Below are 12915 nucleotides of genomic sequence, written 5' to 3' on the forward strand. Positions count from 1 at the left end.
TAATATCAAATAAGAAAAATAAGAAGCACTTATAAAATTAAACTAAGCATAAGAAAGAAGAAATAACCTTATAATTAATTGCTAAATGTCTTCAACCACATTTTACATATAGACCACCTGGCAATTGTCTATACAGTGGAGGACCATGAGTATGTTCCCCTCTCACAAACACAGCTCCATCTTCAGTCAACCTCACACTGCATTTACAGTGCTTCCTCACTTTCTTCGAACAATAATAAAGTGTTTTTGACCGACTACTCAACGAAAACGTATGGTTCCGGATCATTAACAATCTAATTCCTTGGATAGTCGTAATGAATTTATAGCCTTCGGGGTCTGAAATTGAATTAAGTCACATTAATACACATAAGTTTAATTTCGTAGCTTGTTAGGGGGGAGAAATCATCTAAACTCTTCTCCCGCCTTGGGCGGAGAGAAAGGATCAGACTCTTACTGACTAAAAACCACCCCGTTCCTAGTCCGGGGCCCAGGCTACCCGCTTGGCAGTCCGCAGCTTCAGGGATAATTTCATAGCTACATTACTACATATTTTGTCCCTACCCATAAACGTTTATACAAGTAATGATCTATTATTGTGTATATATACAGGGTGACTTTGAATTCGACGTATTCCTCTCGGGAGGTGATAGTACAACTAATTTCCTACAAAATTAGCCCTGAGGTCCTTGGGCGGAAAGTGGCTAGTTTCTGAGATATTCAACATTTTCGGTTTTGGTAAAAAAATCCCGAATTGATTACAAAAACATCAATAAATAAAAAAATAGTGGTTGGATTTTAGTTATTTTAGTTTTAATCAGTTGCCAATACATTAGTTATCATTTATAAATACTAATATTTGCAATAATATCACTCGTTTTAAAATAGTAAGTAATTTCCTAAGAAATTTTGTTTTGTTTCACTAATTTGGTCAATAGATAACTGGATTTATTTCAAAAAAAATATATGACACTAAGCGTACAAACTATTAGAAAAACTTCCTTGGTTTATTAGCTACCCAGAAACGTAAAAATATTAATAAAATTCCCAAAAACAAATGAATTAATTGACGATAAGTAGAGCGTAAAGAGAAAAGCGCAATTTCAAAAACATCTTAATTTGCAAAATTTTGTTCAAAATGATCTTCCCTACGACGAATACATGCCCGAACACACTTCCTTATCTCTATGACGTTTACTCTTGGGCTGAATATGCGTCTTATTTCGTCACTATGTTTCGGAGAAGAATTTCGATGCTCGGCCAATTCCCTCTGCATAAACAAGGGACTTCATGTAAAAATCAACCAGCGTTAGATTCTGGACACCGCGCTTGCGATGTAGTTGGACCCCCATGCCAATACAACGCCTGGGAACCAAGGTATCCAACCATTGCCCCACAATAGTTCGATAGTGCGCTGGATAAACTATCACAATATCCATTATTAGCTACAAAAAAGTCAACAAACTCCGAAAAAAGCAACCCATCGTTAGCGGTTTTAATTCAAATGTTTGCAGGGGTATCATAAATAATTATTTGATTGGACCCTACTTTTCATCCAACAATTTAAATGGTGAGAATTATGAAAAAAAATTGAGGAATGTGCTAGGGTCATTGTTTTAAATTTGAATTTAGAAACAAGATGAATTAACTTATTCTACTTATTGAATTAATTTATTAATTTGATTGACGAATTTATTCCACATGACGATTGTCAAGTGCATTATCGAACTACTGTGGGGCAATGGTCGAAAACATTAATTCTCAGGCATTGGATTAGTAGGGTGGTCCAACTACGTGGCATGCACAATGACCAGAACCTTCGCCGGCCGATTTTTACATGAAGTCCCTTGTTTATACTGAAGGAATTGGCCGTGTATCGTAATTCTTCTCCGAAACATATTTGAAGATAATGTCGAAATAAGACGCATATTCAGCCCAAGAGTGAACGTCATAGTGATAAGGAAGTATGTTTGGGCATGTATTCGTCGTAGGGAAGATCATATTGAACAAAATTTTGCAAATTAAGGTGTTTTTGAAATTGCGCTTTTCTCTTTACGCTCTACTTATCATCAATTAATTCATTTGTTTTTGGGAATTTTGTAAATATTTTTACGTTTCTGGGTAGCTAATAAACCAAGGAAGTTTTTCTAATAGTTTGTACGCTTAGTGTCATATATTTTTTTTGAAATAAATCCAGTTATCTATTGACCAAATTAGTGAAACAAAACAAAATTTCATAGGAAATTACTTGCTATTTTAAAACGAATGATATTTCTGCCATTATTAGTATTTATAAATGATAACTGATGTATTGGCAACTGATTAAAACTAAAATAACTAAAATCCAACTAGTATTTTTTTATTTATTGATGTTTTTGTAATCAATTCGGGATTTTTTTACCAAAACCGAAAATGTTGAATATCTCAGAAACTAGCCACTTTCCGCCCAAGGACCTCAGGGCTAATTTTGTAGGAAATTAGTTGTACTATCACCTCCCGAGAGGAATACGTCGAATTCAAAGTCACCCTGTATAGAGGTCTTTTATTACTATGCCTGTATAGCCCGCTGACTGCGCGACCTCATGTCGCGCAATGCTGCTTATGAATATGAGCCACTAGCGTGGCGTGAAACTAGTCGAGTTTCATCAATCAGTTACGTGTATAATAATTGTTATGTAAGATTGTGATTAAATCATAATCTGTCTTATTATTAGGTACCTGCATTAACCTCTTATCTCTCGGTATATAAGACTAAAATAGAAAACACATTATGTCTCGCGTAGATCTGAGTTCCGACATGCAACGGGTTGCCTAGTACTAGTATATTTTATTATCTCGCTAATCCAAAGTCAAAATTAGGTCCCAATTTAGCATGAAGTAAGAAAAACTAGAAATTAATTTCAACAGCCCATTTATTCATGTAGGTAATTAAATAGTCATAATTTACTTATAAACAAACGCTTCAAAGAAAAAAGCCTAAGTATTTGTTCCTAATAATAAAAAAATAAATTAGGTACATGTCTTTATTTTCATTCACTTCAATCACAAGGGAATACCTACAGATAGGTTAAACCATTAATACTAAAACAAAAGATAATACGAAAAAAATTAAGTAAGAAAGAAGTGAAATAGTTATGGAAAATCACATAAAAAAATAGGAAACATACGCAAAAGCATCACAAAAAAGATACTAGTAGCCAAAAATTTAAACCACTATTTTATGATTGACAGCAAAAATTCATCAATTGATCATTATTAAAAAAAAACAACATAATTTACAGAACCACAAACGGCAAATCATAAAACCCAAATAAATCCCAGAATAGATGAGTTCCTTTAAAAACTCCAGACAAGAGATCCATCTGTCAATACCTCTTCAATCTAAAATTAAGCTGCCCAAAGGTAAGCATTCACAGGCCCGCATCGGACGGATCGCATCAAACGGATTAATTTAGCAAACTGCGTCAACTGTATCGGCAGCGTTCGGATTGCCGACGCGAGTAATAGTTATCAGATTGCCGATCCCATTTTCACTCGGCTTTTTGGCATCGGTATTCCGTATGACATCATCGGTTCGCGTCGCATGTAGGCATTGCCGATGAGCGGTCCGTACGATGCAGACCAGTGGACGCAGTTGTATGAGTTTCTATACAAGACAAACTAAAATCCGTTGCGTGCGTTGCGTCCGATGCGTACGATGCGGGCCTGTAGACGCTTACTTCAAGTGTCCAATCTTGCTTCTTGAGTTCGTAAAACTATTCATCTTACTTCTTCACCTTGTAAAACCGTCCATCACTCATTTCTTTGAACACTGGCGGAGGATGGTTATGGCCAACTGGAGCGCACATTATGGTCCCGTCATCATTCAATCTAATTCGACTCTTGCACTTATTCGTTTTCCGTGAACAATAGAACCAACGTTTTTTATGATTCTTCTGCGAAAATGTGAAGCCATTAAGCATCATCAACCTCGCTCCTCGCACTGTTTCTATGAATTTTACACGTGGATCTGTAATTAGGAGATCTGTAAAAGTAAAGAAAATAAACATTAAGTCCTGGATCTACCTGGCAAATTGACTCAGCTGTATGTGCTATGGACGAGATACATCAGGAAACCGGTTAAAATGAAATCTCTATTCTAGAGTGCGGGCAGTATATTTCTAAAATAAATAAAGAAGGAAATTAGATTAACTATTTATTTTGAAATGAAATACGTATAATTTAATTCATAAGAATTATTTAATAAATTAAATATATAAAAACTAGCAAACCCGGCGAACTCCGTTTAGCCGCCAATAATTTTCCCTGTTTTCCTGCTTTTCTCTTAGTTTTTTCCTGAATTTTCTTTGCTATAAACATCGCGGAGCCCGAAACCTTTCTAATAAATGCGAAATAGAAATCGGTTCGTGCGTCCTGGAGTTATAGCGTCAGGAAGGAAAATTGTTTTTATAGTTATTATTATAGAATATTTATATTGAAATAAAACACGATTAAGATGTGTCCACGTCATTTAATATCAATCACAATTAAAGTATCCAGAACATCAAAATACCCCGTAAAGGTTTGTCAAAGTTTAATTTATTTTCAACCCTATTACTTTCTTTATTAAAATGTTTTTAAATTAAGAAATACAAAATTGCTATTTAAATATATCTACATGAAATAAGAAATAAATAATTATATAAACTAGTATTAAACCTTATAGCTTTGTAGTTGTACCTAATAGTCGATAATATTATTGTCTATGTTATATTTTTTGCCAAACTGGTGATTTGGGACAAAAGGTAAGATGTAAGAAGGACTTGTGGTATCCTCGTTTGAATAGGTTAGGTAAGGTTAAAAAGGGATCTAGATTTTTAAGCATTTCAATGCCCTTAGAACGAGTTTGCTTTACGTTAAACTAAAACAAAACGAGAGCGAATTCGGCGCTCTGATTAGTTGGTTTATTTGAGTTTCTATACAAGGCAAACTAAAAACCTTTGTACGCTTACGTTTTTCCACGTAACTATACCATTACGTGTGTGGTTACCATTAGACTTAGTTATGGTAATTTAAGATATTTACCGCTGGCTGTTTTCATATATTTTGGGGGCTCATGATTATGTATAGTGATGGCTTCTTTAATGGCATCCCTCTCCTTGGTAAGCTTCACAATAGCTTGGCATCCACTTAACTTCTTCGAACAATAATAGGTGGGGCTATTATGGTTTTGTGAAAACGTATACTGGTTGAACATTAGCAGATGTCTACCTTTCAATGTGGGAATGAATATAAAATCTGTAAACAAAATTATTTCAATTTAAAATCAATATATTAACATTAACGTCAAAGTTTTAGGAATCCTAATAGCGCACCGAAAATCATCAAGTAAACCGAGAGGGAGAGTAAGTGTCTAAACACACTATGCCGAACGTACGCGACTGAAGTTCCGCGGCTGATTTTACGTCCCAACGTATTCGGCTGATATGACACACCATAAGTGCCGAACTTACGCGGCAGAAATTCAATTTCGCAATACAATTCTACAGAATACGTTGCCGCCGAATTGCCGCTGAACTTACGCCCGACCGAAGTTCGGCTGTACACTATAACACAACGTAATTTCGGCATAATGTGTCGTCAGTAATTCAAATAGCATTGCGTAATCATGCCGAACTTCGGTCGCGTATCCTCGGCATAGTGTGTTTAGACACTAAAACTCTCACATACATCACACATTAACAGCCTATAATTGGCCACTGCTGACCAAAGGCTTCTTCTCGCACGAAGAAAGTTTGAGCATTATAACTCAGAGCAGAAACCGCGGTCACAAATGCGGCTGTCCACAACCGGACCTTTCTAGAAAGTAGGTACCCTGACCGATTAGGTAGTTAGATTAAAAAAAATACTTTCATTGGAAAAATTACTTTATTATCTGAATTTATTTTACATACATATTCAGTAACATACATAACTAAAAAGTCGCATCGTCAACTGGTATGTCAATGTGTCTAAAAACATAATATTACACAAAGAAGACGTAGATTTTTATATAAAATTAATAAACAACAAAGTGCAGAACACACTGTTTTTTATCTAATAAGCCGGTAAACGACCAGACGGGTCTGTTTCTGTCCTTTAAAATTACATTTAAAATACTAGTTACAAAAAATTCGTAAGAAATAAATACTACTATAAGTTATGCTTAATCTAATTTAATTATGTCATGATAAATTAGTGCTAGCCCTTAAATTTACAACGTCTGAAAAGAAGATTTAAATTTAAATATATTCACTCGTACAATGCGCGTATAAACGACAATTTGTCAGTTATTATAATAACTAACTATTATATTCTAACATATGTACCGTTGGACATTTTCATATATTTTGGCGGCTCATGATTATGAATAGTGCTCTCTTCTCTAATAGCTCCATCCTTTGTAAGCCTCACAAAAGCACGACATCTACCATAAATCCTCTTTGAACAATAATACCTGTTACTTTGATGGTCTTGCGAAAACGTATACTGCTTGTACATTAGGAGATTTTTACCTTTCAATGAAGGAATGAACTCATATCCAAAATCTGTAAACAAAATTATTTGTAAAGAACATAGTGTTTAATTAAAATTAAAAATCTAATTAATCCGTCAGTTAAGTAATGAAAAAATATTAAACACGTATATTTTTTTATTTTGTCATATAGTTATTTACATAAAACGAATCATAGTTTAGGAGCGGGAGCAAATCATTGCATTAACACTTACGGTGCTAATGCAATCGATGCTTGAGTAACTATAATATTAGTAACCTGTTCATTCGTCAAGTAGTTTAATTCGTCAAGACATCGCACAAAATTGAGTCCACCAAAGTTTTACACTTCTATAAAATCTTTTTTAAAAGTCTAAAATCATTAAATGACCACCCGTTTTAGGGTGAGGCGGGAGGGAGTGTGAGACTCTCACTGACTAAACATCACCTCGTTCCAACTCTTGCTTCTAACTGGCCCCCGGTAACAATTACAGCTGTCGGCAATCCTGGTCGCACCTTTCTAGAAACCCTGATCGAGTAAGAAGTACAATTAAAAAAAACACTTTCATGGAAAAATAACTTTATTTTTTTATTTCTTTTTTTTTAATAATAGTAACATAAAAGTACAAACTTTTATATAGTTATACTAAATAATAAAAAAACTAGGAAAGTGAGTGTGTGTGTGTTTATTTATCCGTCTTTAACGACCAAAACGTAATGACAAATTAACGTAATTTTTTTATTGGAGATAGTTAAAGGGATGGAAAGTGACTTAGGCTACTTTTTGTCCCACTTCCCTAAAATGGGGTGGAAGTTTGTATGGAGCATTCTACATTTTTTTATTTACAAATCTAAAAATTGGTATACGGACTATGCATTCACCTCCATATACTTGTATGTATATATTCTATATCTATATACATTCCATACATACACCATTAATTTATTCCAGTTCAAAATATCGTATCGTAACACAATAGCTACCCAGTTCATTAATTGCTATACATTTCTATATTTTAAACGTAATAGGGATTCCGGTAACCTCACACAACGTAAGCATTATTTCACGTCGGTTTTCTGTGAGGCCGTGGTATTACTGTGGTATTACTCTAGTCGAGCCGGTCCATTCGTACCAAAGCATGGCTTTACCACAATTGACTTCTAACTATATTCTAATGTATTCACCGCTGGCCGTTTTCATATATGTTGGCGGTTTATGATTATGTGTAGTGCTCTCTTCTCTAATAGCTCCATCCTTTGTAAGCCTCACAAAAGCACGACATCCACTTAACTTCTTTGAACAATAATAGCTGGTGCTATGATGGGCTTGCGAAAACGTGTACTGCTTATACATTAGCAGATTTTTACCTTTTAATGTAGGAATGAATACATATCCCAAATCTGTAAACAAAATTATTCGTAAAGGTAATTAGTCTTAAACTGTTTACTTTATGTATAGTTAAATAACCACCGTAAGTGATAATGCAGTCGACGATTGATTATAAAATTAGTAACCTAACTATTATTCACTCGTGGTTTGCGTTCTTAAATCACCAGAACAGACCTGGATCCATTAAAGTTGTACCTTTCTAGTAGAAACCCGTTAATAAGGCCCTAGGTGAGGCGAGACGGAGTAACTATTAGACTCTTACTGACTAAAAATTACCGCGTTCTAACTTTTGTTTCGAACCACAGCCCCGGTCGGAGCCATCTAGAAACCCTAAAACCGAGAAAGGAGTCCAAATAAAACAGTGCTTTCATTGAAAAAATAACTTTATTATCTCGTAATAACTAATATTATAGCGTTCTATTAAAATAAATTCGATATTTTAGTATCAGCTGTCTTTCCATTTTACCAATACTTATGCCATCCTAATTTGGGGATAGGCAAAAATAAGAATAATTAATTAGGTAGAGCAATGAGGCTCTACAAAATGTTTAAGCCACTTTTAAAGTCATTTAATATAATTAGTCCATTTTTAGGGACGGTCCAATTTCATAGTTTTATAAACTTTCCATCAGACGACTTCACGTACCGAGGTGGATCGTGTGTGTGATCACCTCTGATTATAATTATGTTACCAAGTTTACCAAGTTTCACAGCAGCCCTGCATCCTGAATTTTTTCGAGAACAATAGTATGAAAAGCTCGAATGGTGTTGAGAGTAAGTGTAATTGTTGAACATCAACAAATCCTTTTTCTTGTGACTAGGAATAAATGTGTAACCAAAATCTGAAATAAAAATGGTTTTGAAAGTCAATTATTATCACCCACTGTCCACTCATCCGTACTGTCCTTGTATCGATTTACCGATACCTATCTGTTGTAACTAACTAACTAATCTTTTTTTACGTTTTACAACTTTGCGATGAAACAAATATCAAACTAATACCAATACTACGGCTCTAGAAAAAAAAACAGTCTAGTAGTAAGGTCTGTATATTTCTTTTTCCTATTAACAATACGTGCTAGCTGGACAGTGGGCACAATCCGTGACAAGCAGGATAAAATAAAACAATAAAAATGCTCTACCAAATATTATTTTATTTCAATAATAACATTTGAATTAATTCGAGTTTTTTATCTCTTTATAGAAAAACGAATCACAATCTGAGAGACTTCTTCGATTATTACAATATATTTTCTAATTACAGTTCTTTCCATCTATTTAAATAAATAGTATAAAACTGACCAAACAAAACAAAACCTTATTTACTACGTAGATAACTACGTAATTTGAAAAAAATTATAACGTATAGACTTGATGATAATAAAATTGTACCCTTAGTACGGGTTTGCTTTACGTTGGACGAAAACAAAACAAGAGCGCGTTCAGCACTCTGATTGGTTGGTCCATCCGTATCTGCCAATCAGAGGGCTTAGTACGAGTTTGTTTTGCGTTTAACGAGATCAAATAAAGATCGTACTAAGGTACGAATTGGCCGACTTGAATGAACCAACCAGTTTTTTTTTAATAATACGACATTTAAGTTAAAGAGACACTGTATAGTTAACTAAAATACCTAAATAATAGGTGAATTAAGTACAATATCACACAACTTAGAAAATATATTTTTGGCAAATAATTTATTGACTACCTATTTAAAATTCAATCCCTAATACCTGTCATGGATAATATTATCTTCTCTTTTCTCATAAAAAGCCCAGGTACACAATCACAGGTATTTTTAAAGCAGGAACTATGGCACTGAACAGTGTTACACACAAAAATACACTTAAACACTATCACAACAAAATATTTTTTACAACCAACACGAGATTCTTCTGAAATTGGTACTAAAAATGGCATCTGCATTAAATAACTAGAATTGACTTAACTACTTAACATAAAACATTTGAGTCTTTTGTTATATTACAGTTTGCTCGCGTAACTTTTCAACTAAGTAACTCGTTTCGTTTCGTTCTTGACTATGGGCCCTCAGCGTGGCTTGAAACTAGTCGAGTTCCCTTGTCGAACAGTTACGTGACTAGTAGATGCTATAAAACGTAATCGATTGAATTTGTCCTGAAAGACTAAAAGCGCATTATTTTAGGCTCATGGTTATGATGAGTTGATGCAGATAGGACACAATTTAGTTCATGATTCATCCTAAGATAGGCTAAACATTTCTTCCGTCGTTTCGAACAGTACCAATAGATGGCGTTCTTGTTTCGCGCGTCTTTCCAATACGTGTAACCATTTAGGAGAAGTAAATAACCTTTACGAGTTGGTATGAACTGCATTCCACCTGAAAATAATGTTTGAGTTTCTTTAAGCTTCCTCGGTTCCTGGAATAATTACTACGTGAATTTTGGTTCCTCAGGCCATATTGACCCAGGTTAAAAAGTTTGAAGTTAGGCAATTCTTCATAAATGTTATATGCGCATCATATAATATTTCATCATACATGTAGATTATTTCTAGCACCTTTATATTTATTAAAAACAAAACAGAGCCACAATAAACAACATTATAATTATTCATACATTCGTTTACTTTCTGTGTAACATGATAGACACAAAATTTCATAATGTTTAGGACACACATGTTTTTTACAATCTTTACATATCTTCGAAGTTTTTGTATCTTTTGAAGTTGGACATACGGTACACCTTTTTCGTTTATGTAAAATCTTTGTACATGAAGTATCTGTTGTCTTGGTAACACCTGTTGACTGCGGAAGAGTTTTCTTACACTCTAATTCTGCGCTTAAATTTTCTAAAAGCCGCCGTCTTTGTACCATCATGTTCGGTTTCCAATCTAAATTGGTATCACAGAATAATATAATAGGCATTGAAACATGGATCAATCATAAATATTATGGAATACGGCTACAGATCACTGTATGGTTTGTAATAATCCAAAACCAGATTGCCTAGAAAATCCACAGCACATTTGTTGCATTATAGTCCACACTCATTCATCACAGTATAAGATATTGTTACCAGCTTGACATAAGGATAAGGGAATAAAATAAGGGTATTACCAGATAAGGTGCTTTTGAATAACTATTAAAAAAAATTATATACAAATACACTTTATTGAAAACAGTCCCTGAAATTCATGGTAACAATAAAAAATATCTTCATTTTAGTAGTTCAGTTTAATTGGAGAAAATACCTAATTATAATAGAATAAAAACAGAAACCTGGCAGAAAATATAGTGAAGATTTCTTGTATTATGTAAACAACAAAGTTACCTCCAAAACTGTTTAGAAACAAAATAAAACTGTAAATATGTACCTGGAATAATTCACATGAAGAATAAAATTCAAACCTAGAATCCCGATGAACATGAGAAGAACTTAAATAATTCTTATCAATAATTTTATTTGAATTGAGAAAAAATGCCTGTTGAATTATACATTAACACATATGTAGAGCCTCCTGTACTAAACATGGAACATTTTACAGACAATTTGGAAAAAAAAGAAATTTCAACCTACCTGTTACTTACCTTCGCATATTTATTTATAATTAATGGCCAACTTGTTGAATTACAATGTTCATATTTACATATACAGTAGCCAATATATTTCGAATTACCAAATTCACGTTTTTTAAAACAAAGATTATAAATGGAAACATTCTAATTGAAATGTTTGATAACAAACCTAGATGTAAAATTGTCTATATTGTTTTTACACTATTACATGAAGTATTTCTTTAAAACTAAGACTTATATTTACAGGAACCCTTTTAAAATTAATGAAAATTAACTAATATGTTATTGTTTGTTAGAAATCCGTTCATAATACAGGTTTAAATGGTAAAACAACATTGGCAACTTTCTACCCTTATAACTACGTACTCACCGATACCAGGATTTTTTCACGGCAGCCAATGGACACTCATATCACCAAATTCACTATTACACTGTAACACTACCACATTTTCCACTGGATTTAAATTTAATTCACAATTAAGCACAAAAAACACAAAAGTGTTTGAGGTTAGAAATACTGGGAACAAACATTACGATAGCACTTAGTTCATAAAAATGTCATCAACATATTTTACGCGACGGAATATGTTGTTTAGAATTTATTTTATGAGCTAAACACTTATTAAATAAACAATAATCTTATATTTGTTTTGACATTTGACATTAGCAAAATGTTTACGAACCAACTGAAGCGCGTTTCATTTCATTCAATGTTCGCGTCGTAAACTTATGTTTTTTTTTTAAACAACGTCTCATGCCCTTTATTAAAAACGCATAAATATATGACCATTATTGGAAACAGCACGACTATAACATGAATGCATATTATTGACTGCACGGTTGGTGCGGTGGCTGGGCAACTGGCTGCCGCGCAACGGGTAGCGGGTTCGATTCCCGCACGGAGCAACTCTTTGTGTGATCCACAAATTGTTGTTTCGGGTCTGGGTGTCATGTGTATGTGAACTTGTATGTTTGTAAACGCACCCACGACACAGGAGAAAATCCTAGTGTGGGGCAACGTTTAAAAAAAAAAAAAATATTTCTTAATAATCATTTCTTAATACATAACTTTTTAGAAAGGTTTTATGTTATCTTCAAATTGAGGTGAGGCAGGCAGCCTGGTTCTGGTTAACCATCCACCACCCGTCATAATAATTTTGTACCACGAACTTTCATGAGAGGCAATGCATGTCTATTTCTTTAATCCTTTTATACACCGTTTTAATCCAGCTATTAATGTATTGCCCTTGTCCTAGTTCAAACTTGATAGCATTTAGCAACACTTGAACAGTAAGTACTAGTCTGAGTAGTCTCCTTAGATTTGAATGGAATGTTGAAGAAATCTCTAACTCTGCAAGTTTCCTTAAGTAAATAACGATAAAATAGCAAATTCATTTTATTTAAAATTAGTGGCTATCATCTCTCCCTTTTCTGATTTACTATACGAAGTTAGTTCTTACA

At 33.7% G+C, this 12915-nt stretch overlaps 2 protein-coding genes across 2 annotated transcripts in view; one reads left to right on the forward strand and one right to left on the reverse strand.

The window, feature by feature from the left end:
- The window catches only part of LOC118269558 (uncharacterized), a 470493-nt gene that overhangs the window by 416480 nt on the left and 41098 nt on the right, over positions 1-12915 (forward strand). The window lies entirely within an intron of this gene.
- On the reverse strand, positions 2892-5325 carry LOC118269559 (uncharacterized). Its single transcript, XM_035584709.2, has 2 exons — positions 5062-5325; positions 2892-4021 (listed from the first exon to the last, which is right to left on the reverse strand). The coding sequence occupies exons 1-2, from the start codon at positions 5231-5233 to the stop codon at positions 3762-3764; spliced, it is 432 nt and encodes a 143-aa protein (XP_035440602.2). The 5' UTR covers positions 5234-5325; the 3' UTR covers positions 2892-3761.

This window comes from Spodoptera frugiperda, chromosome 30 (genome assembly GCF_023101765.2).
Source record: "Spodoptera frugiperda isolate SF20-4 chromosome 30, AGI-APGP_CSIRO_Sfru_2.0, whole genome shotgun sequence".
Classification (NCBI taxonomy): Eukaryota; Metazoa; Arthropoda; class Insecta; order Lepidoptera; family Noctuidae; genus Spodoptera; species Spodoptera frugiperda.

Coding starts and splice junctions, on each gene's coding strand:
- LOC118269559 (XM_035584709.2), bottom strand. CDS start 5,233: ATGTTCAACCAGTATACGTTTTCACAAAACCATAATAGCCCCACCTAT. Junction 4,022..5,061: donor ATATATGAAAACAGCCAGCG/GTAAATATCTTA, acceptor TTACTTTTACAG/ATCTCCTAATTACAGATCCA.